Here is an 18,333-nt window from a genome sequence, read left to right on the forward strand (position 1 = left end):
TAAGAATAGTTTTTTTCAAAAAGTATTTTTTATTTGTTACCTTTCATGCATTCTGTGAGGAATAACAGCATTCTTTGAGTAATGATAGTGACGATAAGAATTACGTTATAATCATAACATTTATCTAGAGCTTACTCTTTGCCAGGCACTCTTATGAGCACTTTACATATTTTAACTTATTACAGTTCAAACAATGCAATGAGATATGAACAAGCATATTCCCCATTTTACAGCTGGGGAAATGGAGTCATGGAGAAATCAAATAACCTTGGCAACATAATGTAGCTAGTAAAAGAAGGTGCTAGGATTTCGGTCCTGGTGGTTGGATTCTAAATTCCATGTTCTTTGGGGGTAGGATGATACCCAGTAGGGTGTCAGCCTGCTTATTGCTAGAACAATATTATATGAGAGAAGTACCTGGGCCCGCTGTAAAGTAAAAAAGTTGCCTCTCAAAAGTCCTAATCTTAAAGTAAAATTCTCATAGTATCACCTTGGTTTGCACATGACCTAATTTACAATTTTAAATACTGCGAGATGTCAGACATATTCCTTAAACTCTCTGAAACTCAGATACCTTGTCTGTGAAATGGTAATGCAATCGTTTCCAAAGGGCTTTTGTGGAAAATATCCCATGATAATGTATATGAAGAAGCTAGTTCATTACTTCAAAAACAGAAAAAAGTCAATAAATCATATTTCCTTTTGCAACTCTTATTATTTAGATACCAATGACACTGCTACCCTTGGGCATTTGTCCTAGTCTGGCTATAATGCTGAAATATCTAAATAGATCTTTCAAAATATTTTTTAAAAAGCTAATAATACAGTTTTGTGCCACTTTCAAAGCCAAATGCAAAAATCTAGTGTGCTCAAATGTTTTAATAGTGTGATAATACATTTTTACAAAAAAATTGTCATATTTTCTTATAAAATATATTACTGAATTAAACATAAATTTAGATTAAATTGGTTGGAGAGAATTCAGCTCCTTTAAAAAGAAAACCAAGAGTTTTGTATGATTTAAGAATACATGCCAAGAGTGGAAAAAGTACTATAAAAAAAGATTCACCCCAAATATAGGAGAAAAAGAAGTGATTGATGACGTGCTGATCCTGAGTTGAAAGGAAATCCTTCACAAATGCTCTAGCTCTCCACTTTCACCCTCACTAGCCTTCTTCACTCATGTTTTCCAGGTTACTGTGTTAATCACATCAGTGGTCTTCCTTGTGACTGGTGTATTTTGCATGTAATATAGTATACATATTAGTGTTAAAATGGCCTTTTTAAAAAGAAAATTTGATCGTGTTGCTTCACTGCTAAAAGTTCTTAAGAAATCTCCCCACCACCTTAATTCTACAGATAAATACAATTAATTAATTAACCTTCAACTACAACTCCAGGCTTCTATGTACCCATAGTTTCCCAATAGTTCACTATCGAAATTCCCCATCTCCATTCAGCCTACTAAACTAATATAACCTCTAATGCTGTGACTTGACAGTCCTCTCCCACCTGGCCTACCCTCTGTGGACGGTCAATGTCACGGTTATCTCTCTAATTCTTCGCTGACTCTGTTGTGTGTTAAATGCCCTAGCGTTCCCCATAGTTCACCAAGTGCTTTCTTCTCTCAGAGTTTAGCTCATACCATGTTTTTATATTCTTTATGTTAGTCTCTTCCAGTAGACTGAAACCTGGGAAGATGAAGTCATCAATTTTTTTTGTCTCAAACTCTGTCGACTGTGGTACCAAGATAATGACTGCTCTACCTTCCACATTCTCGGGTTTCCTGTCACAGCGACAAGCTATCCCCTCTTCCGCACTTTCCATTCTCTCCTGCACTCATTTCACAGGCCTCTTTCTTTTCCACTCTATTCAGATGACAACGTCAAAGTCATCAGAATGTTCTTGTTGTGAAGTGGTGGTCAAATCTTGCTTTTCATTTTACTTAATCTATGAATGATTACCTACCATATTTTGCCATGTATAATGTACACTTTTTGCACACATTTTGGAGGATAAAATAAGGATATGTATTATATATGGGCAGTACTAATTCTGCATCTACATAAATGTTTTTAATTATTTTATTTTTCTTATGTATTAAAAGTATAACTCTACAAAACAATAATGGTATCCATATGCAAAATAACACTCTAGAATATGATAAACAGGTTTCCAAATATAAAGAAATAAAATTTGAATTTCAAAATTGAAAGATTTTTTTTTTCCTGAAAGTTTGGGTCAAAAACCATGGGCATGCATTATACACTGGAGCACATTGTACACAGCAAAACACAGTACCTCCTGCTGCCCAACGCTCCATCCACATTAGTCTTTCTTTGCTTAGTCAGCCAGCAGCACACTCTCCTGCTTTCTCCTCTGCTACTGGTTACAGTCACTTTCTTTTGTTTCTTTGTTTAGCTCATTGTGTCCTTTCTGATCCTTTAATACTTGGTGACTTGATCCTACTCTGCCTTCTCTGTTTTTCTAACCACCAGCCCTCAAGGATGGCATCCATTTCCATGTCATTTAATATTATAACTACTAAATGCTTATCTCTAGCCATGACTTCTGCCAAGAACTCTGCAATCATATGTCTAGTAAATATCTCAAAATTAATATGTCTAAAACAATACTTTTGAAATTCTTTCCCATCCAGACTATTCCCCATCTCAGTAAATATCACCACCTTTCATCCAGTTCTTAGGCCAAACATATAGAACTCAGTTTCTCTTTCTTACATTCAAGTTTACATTTACATTTATATTCAACCTATCAGTAAACCTGTCAGCTCTATCTTCAAAACATATCTCAAAGGTTACAAGTTCTCATCACTGACCTTGACCTTCCTATCTAATCACCATTAATTTTCCTCTTCACTATTTCAACAGGCTTCTAATCAATCTTAATGCTTCTATTCCACTCCTTCTGACACTAGCCATTGTTATTATTATTATTTTTAGAAACTAAAATCACATCACCGGCCAGCTCAATAAATTCCCATGCTAATTAGAAAAAATTCACAGTCCACACAGTCTTTAAGGCTCCATATGACTTAGCCTTGCTTCTGCCTGTCCAAAGGTTTTTCCTGTTGGTCTCACCATCACTCACTCTTGTTCCAGGGTTCTTGCTGTGGCTTGAACATGCCAAGCCCTCCCCCACTATCTATAACTTGCTCACTCCCAGACTTTTATATAATCCTCCATTTTGTTTCATTTAAGTATAAAATAGCAACATGTTCTGGATGTCTTTTTCTAATCTCCAGCCCCAGCTTACTTTTCTCCATAGTCCTCACTACTGTCTGGAAGATGAGAATATATTTGGTAATGTGTTCTATTCCCACTCAAATACCAACTGCATAAGTCAGGGATCTCCTTATTCAGAGCTTTGTTGCCAGTGCCTGACCCTTAGGAAGCATTCAATAAAGGTTTGTGGAATAAGATGTTGAATGACTAGTTGTATATTCCAGTACATCTTGTGGTTATAAGCTAACTGTTTACCAATCCCACATCATTCCTTTACCCCAGTGTTTTCCTAACAAGCCGTATTGTTTACAATTCCACTTCAATCATTTTTTAGTTTATCAACAAAATGCACTATAAAAAATGTTCCCAAACCTGACCACATATGTAATGTTTTACAAAGTTTGACTGCACATGCATATCACTTAACCCAACATTTATTTTCTATTTGAAAAAGGCTACGTTACACATTTCCCTTTTGATCAGTATTATACTGAATAACATGTGCGTGCATTAAGAGAACAGGCTTTATTTTTTTCCAGCGGCAAATTCTATCTTTAATTGCTCCAACCTTTTATTTTTTAATTTATTTAATTATTTTTAAAGTACAGTTTTCTATTACTCCCACCCCATCCCACCCCCTGTGCTCCCCCACCTCCCATTTCCACCCTTCTTAGCTGTTGTCCATGTGTCCTTTATATTTGTTCCTCTAAATCCCTTCCCTAGGTGTTGAAGGACAAATACCATATGATCTCACCTTTAACAGGAAGCTAAACAACAAAACAAACAAACAAGTAAAATACAACCAAAGACACTGAAATAGAGAACAGGGGGACAGTGACCAGAGGGGAGAGGGGAGGGAATATCAGGGGAAATAGGGGAGGGAGAACAGGCTTTAGAATCAAGCAGCCTGGGTTCAAACCCTAATTCAAACTTTTTTTTATTTAGTAACTTTAGAATGACTAAAGCCTAATCCTGCTTTTACTATCCATAAAAGAGAAATCATAATCTTATCTACTTTTGATATTGGTGTCAATACTAATTGATATAATGCTTAATAGTGTGCTGTATACGAATGCTAATAATTGCTATTTATTATTATATTTAACAACTTTTTCATGGATGGATGGGTGAATGAATGAATCAATAAATCAATGAGTGAAGGTTCAGGTCCCATATATATTTCTTCACCTATTTCTTTCCCACTACAAGGAAAGATGATACAGACAGGTGTTGCCATGGCACCAATACGCATAAAATAGTTCTCTCTGAGTCTCTAAAGAACTTTGAAAAAGCAAACCCAGACAGGGCGATGGAATAAGCAGCTGATTAAAGGCTCTTTGCCCAAGGCTAGTAAATGGCAGGTTCAGGGACTTTTCAAAAGAGACCTCCAGGCACCACAAGCACTTACGCCTCAGGCCATACATGGGGAGCCCGGTGAGTGGCTACAGGGGCTGTTTGTATCCCAGTGTCTCAGAGGGAGCAACACTGGAGGTTTTAAGAGACTAAAAATTTTAGGAAATCTGAAGTAGAACAAGGTTAAATTTCTAAGATGAAAACTCAGTCTTTAGCATATTCTTCAGTTTTATATTTGTTCCAATATCAATGTTTTTAAAAACAATCCCTGTCCGTTATTGTAATTTACCTAAGAATGGCTTGATAAGGCAGATTTGTATAAAACCATTACATTTTGTTTACATACTGGTATTTAAATGTGTACATCCCTTAACTTGGTATCTGACCATTGTTACTCAAAGCGCAGCTTGCCTATCATGTCTAATGGGGCTGCGATCAAGTCGACAATTTAATTCTAGTACGTCAGTTTATGCAGAATTACAGAACATTTTATTGTGTTTTACTATGACAGAAAAAGAAATGGAAGTGTTGATAGCAGTATAATAAGAACTGTGAAACTGAAACAATACAATTGAGATGGAAATCATTAGGAATGTGCAAAGCTGTTTTCTTTTCATTTAAATTGGATTTTCACTTGGCTTAAGCTGTTAACTGAGCATTCATTTAATAGTAAATGCACAGAAAATACAATCGTTATGTATAAAATTCTGACAATAAGTAGTCAAAGATTATGTCTAAACTACAAAGTATAATTAGAGAATTTCTTCTCTCTCAGAATAAAAGTACCCATGTCACATGTAAATCTATTTGTGTTCTAGCTATGTATCCACCCCAGGGATTCTCAGGGTCGTTTTAAACTTGACTTCAGATGGGTTGTAAAGGTGTAAGCAAGCAAAGTGAGCAAGAACATCACCATGTGGTGAGAGCCCGAAATTAAAATTCATGGGCCCTGGACTCCAAAAGTTGGTTAGTTGTTCAACTTCTACAAAAATTCAGGAAATGATGGTTCTTTGCTAAAATCCCATCATTAAACAAGTGTTTACTAAGCACTTACTATGTGCCATATCCTCTCTAGTGTGAGCAGAAAAACAATACATCATCAGAGGAGAAGTGGTCAAGAGAGATTGAGACATTTTTTAAAACTACATAATATGGGGTATAGTTGCTATAAAATTTTTTAAAAAGCAGAGTAAGAATACAGAGAACAAATGGAAAATGGATGCAGAAAATTATTTTAGAAAGGATGTCCAAGGAGAATAAACAGGTGGAGACTTGAATGAAGTGAGGCGGTAAACGCAAAAGAAATCTCAAGGATGCCTGTACCAAATAAAAGCAATACAAAGGTCAAATGCCTTGAGAAAGTCAATGTGCCATCTATTAACAGATACTAAAAATAAACAAAAATCGACTATAATGCTTTCACATTAATGTAAGATAACTCTGCACTCGACTCATATTTGAATCTTTAAGACAGCCTGTTTTTTTGAATATTTAAAGACATTATTCGGAGCATTTGAAGCTAAAAATATTTATAGTTAAAAAATAGAACTGCAAAATACGTTTTCATTTCTGTAAAGATGAGCAGTTGGACCAAATGGTGAAACCTAAGCGGAGCCATTATCCAGCTGTCATTTAGAATCATCACCTTTCTACTTCTTGCTGCACACAGATCCCATATGTCCTTCTGCTATATATTCGATATTCTGGAATTATACCTATTTTTATAGAGTGAACAATATTTTTAAATGGCGTGAAGTAATATATCCTTTTCATATGATCTTGGCAGGAAACAGAAGTCACTGATACAATTTCTATCTCTAGGTACGTACTTTCAAACCAATGCAAAACAGAAGAGGGTCTGCTCTGTGTGTGAAAACTCTCCTTAGATGTAGTGACACATTTCTGTAAAAGTCCAGGAACCTTCAAAGAGAAGGGCTTTTGACAGAGAGATTGTAATGGCTCCTGAGAATGTTGTGTTTTGCCTTTAAAGTAGAAACTGCCGCTGAATCCCTGCAGGGTGAGGGCAGTACCTTAGCATTGACTCCTGAATAGGAATATTAGCCATGGACTTGCACAGTCTTTCCTGACTGGCAGGAGCACCTGTCCTTGCAGAGATGAACCCATTATTGATGCTATGACCTGCCTTTTACTTACATGAAATTTCACTTCTGATGGCAAAAATACTGGGATTAAAAAGCTGACATATTTGACACACAAAAAACTTTATAATAATCACATAGGAGTTTTTTTCTAGTTTAAAAATGGTTTATGTTTATAGTTTAGAGTTTTTATTCTCTAAACTTCATCTCCCAAAATATTCTTTTACTCTCATCTTCCTTTCTTCTTTCTAAAATATTCTTTTTTCCTCTTTTCTTTAATGTCAGCTCATTTCTCCCCTTTATCTCCTTCCTCTTTCTAACCTCATCTAATCAGCACACCTTTTGGACAAAAGAAATTTCCTTGGATAATATGATGTCTGGTTTTTTTCAGGGTTAGAGAAAACATGGGGTGCAAACATTAGTTAAATATATACATTTTCAAAGACAATTAGAATTGTAGTGATTGTTATTTTAATGTTAACTTTACTTTTATTTTAACCCTTGCAAACAATGAAAACAAACCGTATCATGATTACGTGCTTATAGTTTTAAATCTCTGCTCTTTGTTTGTCCTTAAATGTGTCAATTGATGGAAAGGAATTTCAATAGCATAGTCTAACAAATAATTACTATAATTCTAAACAAAATTGTCATGATATTTCTCCAAAGGATTCCTTAAAAATTTTAAGTGCAAAGGAAAATAGCAAATTCAAGAAACCCTAAATTATTAGAATTGCAAGAATGAAGAGAGATCATGCTTTAGCCCTTTCTAAGATTCAGAATCACCTGTGGATGGTAAATTTCACATACAACTTTAAAGTATTATTAAATCAAACTATCAGTAAATAAAAATCAATAACATCAGATCCTTTATCAGCATTGCATACAAATTTTATATTCTAGACCCAATACCTTTAGAATCTTCTGATTCTATGTTGGACAATTTGGCAACAGCAAGATAAACCTAATTTTAGGATACATACTTGGTTCCAAGAACTATGCCAAGACTTTAAATCATTTAGTAGCCACAATAAATCTAAGAGAAAGTTCTCTTATTTTCCTGTTTTATCAATATGGGGAAAGAGAATCTGAGATTATATAAATTTTCCAGAATCATATAGTAACTCAGTGCATTTCAGTTACCATCAAAAGTCAGACTATTATCCAAGACATAATTAACCCTTATGCTGAGACCCTACTACAGTTCCCAGCTGTCAAGGTTTTGTTCAGTTTTACATGATTCTTTTCAAATTCACCCCAGGAATTAGGACATTAATATAAGTATACAAACAGAACTTTTAAGGAGTAATTGATAGAATTCCATTTCAGTACTCTGTATATGTAGGTACTTAAAACACTCCAACTGGAGGAATAGATTTTTCAATAATATTTAAAGATTAATTTAGTAGGGACTTCCGCCAAGATGGAGGCATAGGTGGAAACACTGTGCCTTCTCCCACAACCAAGTAATGAATACAACAAAGGTTTGGAGAACAAAGACACAGCCACAAAACAGAAAATTGAATTATACAGAAGTCCGACAACCACTAACCCTTCAACAGGGACGGTAAGAGAGGCGGAGCCAGCAGCGGAGCTGGGTCGAGCAGGAAAGATCCCCAGACCTAGGTGCGCAAGTGGCCCAGACCCAGTCAGGGTGCGGGGCAGACTGACTGTGGTCGCACATTCGTGCACAGTGAAACGGACCACCAGGCCCCAGAGGGGGAGGGCTGACGGCGGCGGCACACTCGCATGCAGTAGGAAGAAACACGTGGGCCCGGTGATGGTGGAAGCTGCCGCACCTGTGGGTGCCACAGCAGGAGACGGTGGATGGGACGCCATTGTTCCTCTTTGACCCCACCCCCACATACAGCGTCACAACCCAGCAACTTAGTTGCCCTCCTCTACTGAAGACCTAGGGCTCCGATCCTGCTACGTAACAGGCATGAACAGCCCAAAAGATGGTGCAAGAAGAACTCAGTCCTAGAGGCGATAACTCTCAGTGACCAAGAAATTGCCAGCTTCTAAGAAGCACAGTTCAAGACACTCTTTATCAGGATGCTCACAGAATTGGTTGACTATAGTCACAAATTAGAGGAACATATGAAGGCTAAACTAATTGAAATGAAGGGAGATGCCCAGGAAACCAATAGTGATGGAAAGGAAACTGGGACTCAAATCAATGGAATGGACCAGAAGGAAGAACAAAACATTCAACCAGAAAGGAATGAAGAAATGAGAATTCAAAAAAATGAGGAGAGGCTTACGAACCTCCAGGACATCTTTAAACGTTCCAACATTGGGATTATAGGGGTACCAGAAGGGGGAAAGAAACAGCCACGAGTGGAAAACTTATTTGAACAAATAATAAAGGAGAACTTCCCCAGTCTGGCAAAGGAAATAGACTTCCAGGAAATCCAGGAAGCTCAGAGAGTGCCAAAGAAGTTGGACCCAAGAAGGAACACACCAAGGCACATCATAATTACATTAGCCAAGACTAAAATGAAGGAGAGAATCCTAGAAGCAGCAAGAGATAAGGGGACAGTCACCTACAAAGGAGTACCCATCAGACTGTCAGCGGATTTCTCAAAAGAGACCTTACAGGCAAGAAGGGGCTGGAAAGAAGTATTCCAAGTCATGAAATCCAAAGACCTACAGCCAAGATTGCTTTATCCAGCAAAACTTTCATTTAGAATGGAAGGACAGATAAAGTGCTTCTCAGATAAGGTCAAGTTCACGGAGTTCATCATCACAAAGCCCTTATTATATGAAATGCTAAAGGGACTTATATAAGAAAAAGAAGATGAAAAATATGAACAGTGAAAGGACAGCAAACTCACAGTTATTAACAACCACACCTAAAACAAAAGCAAACCTAGAGGACAGCTAGATCAGGAGTGGAATCATAGAAATGAAGAACACATGGAAGGTTAGCAACAGGGGAGTGGGAGGAGGAGAAGGGGGGAGAAGGTACAGAAAATAGCATAGACAGTAGGTAGAAAATAGATGGGGGGAGGGCAAGAATAGTAGGGTAAATATAGAATCTAAAGAACTTGAGACACATGGTTATAAACTAAGGGGGGGAGAATGGTGGGAGAGGGAGTGTGCAGGTGGAGGGGAATGAAGGGGGGGAATAGAACAGCTGTAATGGTATAATCAATAAACTATAAAAAAGAAAAAAAAAGATTAATTTAGTAGTTTGTGAGCTTCCATTATTTCATCATATCACTCTATTTTTATAATAATTGGTTATCTTGAAATTTTCTTTAGATATATGAAACTAAGTGAAAATAACCACTTACCTAGTGGTTATTTTATTATATTATTATAATAATATGTTCATATTATATTATATTATTTTGATATTTTCTATCAATACCTAAATAAATAAACTTCAAGTGGCACAGAAATTATGTAGATAACTACAGGGAAAAGTGAGACAGAAATACTGATTGATTCCTGATGTATACAGAAAAATGCTTTAAAATCCATTGTGAGCTGAAGAAATTTATTATTATTATGTGTCTGTCCTCAATTATTAAACTGATTTAAAGCCCTGTGATATCTATGTATGCATATTATGTGATTAATTTTATCACAAACATAGGAACATTTCTCTCAGCTCAAGGTTTCTTAGTTTAGGATTTTTTATTATTACTTTATAAGAGTACGCAGTCAACATATACTGAGGCTCAGAAAGAGGAACATGATCTCTCTTGTCTTTCTGTGAGAGTATAAAAGTCTGGGAAGAGGGAGATCTGTTTGTTCATTATGGTAGCTCCATGCTAGGTACGAAATAGGAAGGCCATCAGGTCCAAATGATTTATTCTCCTTTACTTATTGCTTGTCAAAAAGTGTATTTTAATAGGCCAAGAAATTCCACATTATAAAAATGTGTAGAATTCTAATTAGGAAAAAAAGCCACGTATAAGTCAAGTCATAAAGAGAAGCCGTCTGTTATCACTGAAGTCAGAGTTAGAAAACTTCCTCCCCTACTTCACTGGCTGCTTTATGTTCTGTTGCTCTCGAAAGAACTGTTTCACCTCTCTAAGATTCCGTTTATTTGTGGAAATTCTGAGAGTTAACTTCATAGGTTTACTGTGGGGATTCAATTTGTGTTTAAATTATTCAGTATGGAACCTGGAAAATAGAAAGCATTAAGAAATGATAACCACATCAGAGGCTATGGTTATTTAGCTGACAAATGAGACAACTGAACAATCATTTACAGCCTTCAGGGTTTTAATTTATTTTTGTAGGGGGTTTACAACAAAGGAACAAACAATAAGGGAATAATTCACATTTCATTCACTGTAGTGGACAGAACTAAAATATCTGCTATAAAAATAACACCCTGTGATATATGCTGGATAAATCAGCTGTGGGACATGGTATCAAGTTCCTAGAAAGATCAAGTGACCATCCTTGGTTTATACCATGTTCTCAGCAAAATGATTTGTGATATTGTGATTTAAATAATACAGATGTATGTGTATTCTACCTATTTAGAACAGATATGTCCTATGCAAATTACATGTCCTATGAATGCATATCAACAGATTTTACCCTTTCCTCAGCAGAAATAGTATACCTTAGTATACCTTCCACATTATTTCACAATTTAAAAGTATACTTTATTTTAATGAACTGTGAGCTAATATTATGTTAAATCTGTGTAAAATATTGGTAAAATGTGTCTTAAGAGTTAAGAACAGCCCTGGCTGGTGTAGCTCGGTGGATTGAGCACGGTCTGTGAACTAAAGGGTCGCCGGTCAATTCATAGTCAGGGCACATGCCTGGGTTGCGGGCCAGGTCCCCAGTGGGGCCATGTGAGAGGCAACCACACATTGATGTTTCTCTCCCTCTCTTTCTCTCCCTTCCTTCTCTCTAAAAATAAATAAATAAAATCTTTAAAAAAAAGAGTTAACAAAAACTACCAACACATGTAAGTGCTTTTTAGGTATGGCAAAAGTGTCATTAAAATAAATTTTATGAATTAGTATATATATGTTATATCTGTGCATATGTACATCTATGTTTTCTCTATAAAAAAGTAAAGAACTAAGGTTATTAAAATAAAAACAAAATTTTGCTTATCTTTTGTTATTTAAATTTTTTATTTTTTTCAAAATTACATACCAATAAAACTTTAATGAGAAACAATTCAATGCAGTAGAAATATTTCTTAACTTGAAGTCTTACTACTCTTCTCTTAATTTAATAGCATGCAATTAAAAATTAAATAACTTCCAGATATGCTCTGGAGACAGAGATGAAAGTGACTTTCCGACCTTCTACATTTTCTACATTTATGGAACCAAGAGCCACTAATAATTCTGGAATAGCATACAACTCTGAACTACATTTTATTGTTTTTTAAAAATATTTGTCTGTTTCATGTAACTTAGCATGCCAAGGGCCCATCACTTGGTATGTATTCTATTTACCAATTTAAATTGGATATAGTATTGAAGAAATAAAGTTTAAAATGATGAGATTCCTGGCTAAGCCTGTGCATTCTATGTATTAAAAAATGTTACCATTTATGTTTGTATAAGACTGTTAAAATCTCTAATTTTATATTTTCACACATATTTATAACTAACAGACAAATATATTTATTCACTAATGCATGTTTTCTAATTCTTCTGATGCCAAAGTAAAATATGTTAAAATATCAATTTCTATGATCCTTAAAAGACATGCAAGTTCTTTACATATTAGCATAGAAATCTTCACATAAAATTTTTTAAAAATAAAAATGATATTTATTTCAATCCCTTATTAGTAGCAATCAAATTCTGTTTTCGGAAATATGTTGTATATTTTTATCTATATAAGTAAATAAGTGAGGAAACTTTCCAGCTAATTTAACACAAAATATTTTTCATTGATTGCAGCACACCTCATTACATTAACATTCACTCTAATTTATATATTTAAGTATAACTAATAAAGTAATTAAAATGAATATATAACTATTAAATCTGAAATAGATACACCAAAATAAGCAAGATGACTAATTTGATATAAAATCTGTACAGTCACAAAGTACACACATATGCATACTCACCAATACAGGTAGGTAAGGAATCATTCCATTGGGCCAAAGAATTGGGCACTGTATCACACCTAATTGCGATGGATCCATGGAGAATATATCCTGGACTGCATTCAAAAAGAACCAATGAACCCACTGCAAATTCATTGCCAATCCTTCTTCCAAATCTCGGTTCAGGCACAGAACTGCACTGTGTGGAACTTGTTCTAGGAACAGCTGCATACAAACAAGCCTTGATTTTAACTTCACATTTGATAGACAAATACAGGTTTCCAAATGTAACTATTTAAAAAGATTTCAAAGAAATCTTCACCTTTTATCAAAGCTTCAATTAAAAATTTAAATGCATTTCTAAAAGTTTTAAAAGGAATACAGAATAAATACAATTAAGATGAATATTGTTGTCAAGATTTTTTTGTTAAAAACATTTTGCTTTGATCCTTTAAACATCATTTTTCTACTTTTTTGTTTTACAAAACTCTTGTTAATATAACAAAGTACTTTGAATTATATAAGTCAATTTATGGGATGATGACTGAACATATGCTTTTTTTTTTAACTGGAATACTGAGTTCAAATAATATGTGTCAGATTACATGAGGTAATGTCACAATTTTGTCAGTAGTTGTTCCTTAAAAACATAGATTTGAAAAAGCAAACACAACACTTTATTAATTTCATAGCATGTTTACACACTTAGTTGTTCAAGGCATGTTTGTTATTGATGAAGACTAGAACTACATTCAGGCTTAGCAGAAGTCAGACAGATTAACAACAATAGGAATTTATCTTTCAATAATAATTATACAATAGCAAATTTGAGATTGCTTTTAGAATTATTATTATATCCTTTAATTACGACTCTTTTTTGGCTTAGTAAAAGAGAATGATAACAGGATGTTTTTTCTTTTTAAAATACATAAAGATGGGATCAAAGTGTTTGACAATGCCCCCCAAAATGATATGATGAATTCCAAATAGACTGATTCCTACTATCCGACTTGAGTAAAAGTAATTCAATTTTAATAGTGCCTTTTAAAATTCATGATACCCCACATTGTTTAATAGAGGGAATACTATTAAAATAAAATTGTGTTATAACCAATATTATAAATAAAATTAGAGGGCTTAATAAAATATCAAATCACAAATAATTATAAATTTATTAGAAATATTAAGATACATTTGAGAATACTACATGATCATATATAACTAAAACAAAATATTTCAAATGATAGATTAATTTAGTTGAATGATAATGTGGACGATTATCTGTAAAAGGTGAGAAAAATGGTGTGAACCTATGTTTAAGTGCACAAAAATATTTAATAGCCATGAAAAACATTTGAATTCTCCTGAGACAATGAGAAACTAAAATTTTAGAATGGAGTAATGTTTCCTTGGTATATCTAAGTACATCAACATGAAATTTTGTGCAACTCAATTTAGAGTTCAAAACTATGAGGAAAATAGAATAGGCAGAATGTGAAGAGTTGTCAGAAAAAAATAACTTCTGAAAACAAAATGTTAGAAGAAAAGGAAATCATACAATTGAGAATGATGATGAAGTAATAGGTATTTTTTTGACTTTGGTCAAGGTAATAGTGCTGTCGTGATGGGGAAGGAACAGGGCAAAACTGTTCAAAGAAAAACACAACGTGTATCCCTCTTATATGGTTATGAGGATCGGATCATTCAATAACTCTGAACACAGCATGGAAACTAACATCATTCCTTAGTGTGTTACTAAGCTACTGGGTCACTTACCTTGGTAAACAAAGTGAAATCCCTTAGCTGTTATTGGTCCAACTGAAGTAAATCGAATTGTGATCTGATTACCTGAACTCAGTGGAAGTGATTCTCCTACTCAACAAAACAAACACTAAGATATCATAAATAATTTCATTCAGTAAACCTAATAAATTATATTAATTTACACTGTCATTTGAAAATATGAATCTATGTTCTATCAAATTACTTTAGTATATCCCATCTCTGACAATATATTTTTCCCTGGGTTCAACTTTAATTGCAACCTTTTTTACTGGCAGGCTATAAGTACATTTTAATACATATTGCCTCATTCTCTAAAGAATCCTTAAATATTTTATATTACATTAAACACCAAAGACTAAGTGACTAAATATTATATTTACTTGATTACAACCCCAGCAAATAGTTGGCTATATTTTTCTCAAAAGTGTGATTCACTACTAATTCTGTTTCTATTCTTTTTTTTAAAAATAATGCGTAATTCTATTTTCAGTTTACTTTATCTCTAATATGGATGACATAAATCTCAACTTTCACTACAATATCAATCAACGTCAGTCTTTAATCAATAACTGATGCATGGCAGTTCTATTAAAGGATACCTGAATGGGATCCCGAGAGGGAAGATAACAGAGAAGATTGCTGAGTTGGCCCATCATACACCTCAACAACATCGTGGAGTGATGTCTGGAAAAATACAAACTGGCCAAACACCACTGATCAACAGGAACCAGGAGAAGCAAACAAATCACCAACCATCCAAAAACAAAAACAAAAAAACAAAAAAAAATAGAAAGAGGAGGAGAGAGAGAACAAAGTATTACAATATAATAGTCATCTTTTTTTTCTATATTTAAAAAAGGATAGAAGCCAATTGGTTGATGTGCCTGACATATATATTTCAGGTCATAAAAGTAATGACCATGGCCTGAAAGTAATGAAATTTTAAGAAGGCTAGTTATAAAAAATAAATGAAATGGCTATAACATTTAATTTAGATTGGAAATCATAAGGTTGGTGATTAATGCTTTATAATAACTATTTTTTGATTTTCCCATTGGTAGTTTAATTCTCATCACTTTGTGACTCTCTTCTCTTTTTCTAATTTTTTTCTCCTCTTTTATAGGCGATAGATGGAGTTTTAACTTGGGGAAACTTTATTTTAGCTTGCTTTTAAAATACTATCCCATTAGGAATAATAGTTTCACTAGAAAAATATCAGCAAGATATTTTTCAGGTATAGCATTTAATTCATATTTTAAGGTAAAAGTGATTTCTAAACATTTATTGTTAATCTTCTGCCAAAGTAAGGAAATACTATATATGATTCCTCAGCAATTGAGATATTATAAAATTTCACAACGTGATTGCTTTTTCATGGTAAGTACAGATCTGAAGTACTTACCTAAAGAGCTCTAAAAATGTCTCTTTTTTATTTAATTTCATACTTTTCCTTAAATTATGTATGTACTTTATGTGCAGAAACTCCCCAAACTATAACTTAAAAGAACCTGTTCCAAAACAGATATCAGCTTGCTTTGTGTTTTTAAAAAAAGAAATGGATAATAAAAATGATCCTGAAAATACTACTTAGGCAGAAAAGTTGTGAGATTTAAAAGGGCATGACTTTTTAAAAAAAGTTTAATACCATAAAATAAAGGTAAGTTTTATAAATTTAAAATCACATTAATGTAACTAAACTATACAGTTCATTATAATCTATAATATATAGAGCGTTCTTCATATTTTATACCTTAAATCAAGGTTATGGTCATCCCTTGGTGTTCTAGGGAGGCAGGCCAGTTCATTAAAAAAATGCTGGGTTTTGCATATGAACACATATAAGAATACTGTACACAAAGCTATAGTTATTTTTTGGCCTGCTAAAATAAGCTGGTAACCTCAGTCCAGATCTTCGTGGAGTAAGGAAGTTGAACAGGGTTGCTGCTTCGAACAATTTCTGAACATTAAAGTGGTGAATCTCATTACAAAATCCTCCTTATGGCATTCCTTATAAGTCATGAAAGCGAATTTATATTTCTACCAAGTCATATAAGTGTAGTCATTTATTTTAATGGTTTGCAAGTCATATAAAACATTTCAGTTCAGACCTTTTTAAAAGATCCATATTTTGATCTACCAAGTCCCAATCTATTTTGAAAATACTCCAAAAGACAGTAAGGAAGTTTTTGTTTTCTAGTTTTTTTTCCACTTGTTCAGATTGGCGTTTAGATGATCTGCTTTAAAATGTGTCTTTAACAGGTTCTAGCATATTGCAGACCTTGCCACTCGCTGTCTGTCCATATGCAGGAACTAACAACAAGGACTTACTTCACTAAATCAAGTACACTGGGGCCACCAGACTCCGGACAGGTAACATTCTTTCTCTATATCTCTTTGGGAGTCATTAGGAAAATAATTAACGTTCAACATCTTTTACTCTTTATGCTTAAGTACCTCAAATTTCCAAGCAAACTGCTCCATTTACAAACAACATCTAAAGCAACCAAAGTACGTATCAGTGATCCAAGATATTTTTCTAAGAAAAAAAAAAACTTCACTCTTTTGTTTTTGTTTTTTGTTTGTTTGTTTGTTTTGTTCTGTCTGTAGGCTTCTTGTTTTCAATTGTTATTTCTGTAACTGATAGAGCACTTTTGTATCACCTGTAAACTGGGTATTTAGACTATCACTTTGAACAATAGATCCATTAGTATCATTTATTTGCTTTATGTTAAGTAAAGAAAACTGAAGGGCATGCCCTTTAGAATAATTTGTGCTTGTAATTTATTGCGGTAATTCTGAAGTGAGGTTAGGGAGAATTAAGAAATGTAGGGGTTAAAAAGGGGGATTGTTGAAACCTGCCTTACTGAGCAAGCAGTAAGCTACTTTTCTTTAACTGTGACCTAATTTTGCATTAACATGGCTAAAAGAAATTTAATTTAACTATTCATTTTTTGTTTTAATATAACTGTTCTTTTAAAAAATGTGGTTGTTATACAATATTATATTAGTTATATTAGTTCCAGGTGTATAATACAGTGCTTTAATATTTTTAGACCTTGCAATGTGATCACCCCACTAACTCTGGTAATCATCTGTCACCATGCAAACTTGTCATAATACTATTGGTTATATTCCCCTTGGGTTTTTAACCCATCTCCTCAACCATCTCCCCATGTTCAATGGAAATTTTAAATTAAAAATAGCTTTCACTAGAAAAAGAAGTTATTCCGAGAGGATACTGAATCATTATATCCAAGGTAAAATTAAATACATTTTTTATGGTTTTTGTAGTATGAAAAATCAACAACACTTGCATACTAGATCTGATTTTTTAAACATCAGGTTAACTATTTTCTTACTTAATTGATACATTAAGATTCTAAATCAAATACTCCCATCTTATCCAATTAAATGGTACCCTTGAATTTGCTCCACCATTCTATCTGCAAATGTCTTAATTTACTTACTTTTCTTATGTTCAGATAGCAGAAGGCCTTCTGTTTATAAAACATTTTGAATGACCAACTGTACCCTTTGCATGTTTTAGACTGTAAGTAGGAAAAAAATGTGATATTTTTGGGTCCACCTTTATTTAAGGTGGACCAAAAAATAACTGGATGTTGTTTTTTGTAAGCAATCCATTGTCTAGTGCATGCTTCTGCTTGCCTGTGTTTATGGTGGCTGTCGTACAGACAATGGATTACCATCTAATAGACAGATCAGTTTTGCATCCATTTGTAAATTCACTTCATCCATCCACCCACCATCTTTGATTATTCAAATTCTCTTTCAAACCATTGTA

General features: G+C 33.9%; 1 protein-coding gene across 3 annotated transcripts in view; it reads right to left on the reverse strand.

Moving 5' to 3' along the window:
- Positions 1-18,333, reverse strand: part of CSMD3 (CUB and Sushi multiple domains 3) — a 935,029-nt gene that overhangs the window by 143,503 nt on the left and 773,193 nt on the right. For 2 of the 3 annotated variants that reach the window (XM_037048421.1, XM_037048420.1), the window contains 3 exons: positions 15,131-15,244; positions 14,523-14,618; positions 12,768-12,971 (listed from right to left, as the gene is read on the reverse strand). In XM_037048421.1, coding sequence (XP_036904316.1) covers positions 12,768-12,971; positions 14,523-14,618; positions 15,131-15,244 — 414 coding nt within the window. The remainder of the gene's footprint in view (positions 1-12,767; positions 12,972-14,522; positions 14,619-15,130; positions 15,245-18,333) is intronic. The other variant, XM_037048422.1, reaches the window with a different exon arrangement.

The sequence above is a fragment of the Sturnira hondurensis genome, unplaced genomic scaffold, assembly GCF_014824575.4.
Source record: "Sturnira hondurensis isolate 20B ecotype Veracruz unplaced genomic scaffold, ASM1482457v3 Scaffold0006413, whole genome shotgun sequence".
Taxonomy (NCBI): Eukaryota; Metazoa; Chordata; class Mammalia; order Chiroptera; family Phyllostomidae; genus Sturnira; species Sturnira hondurensis.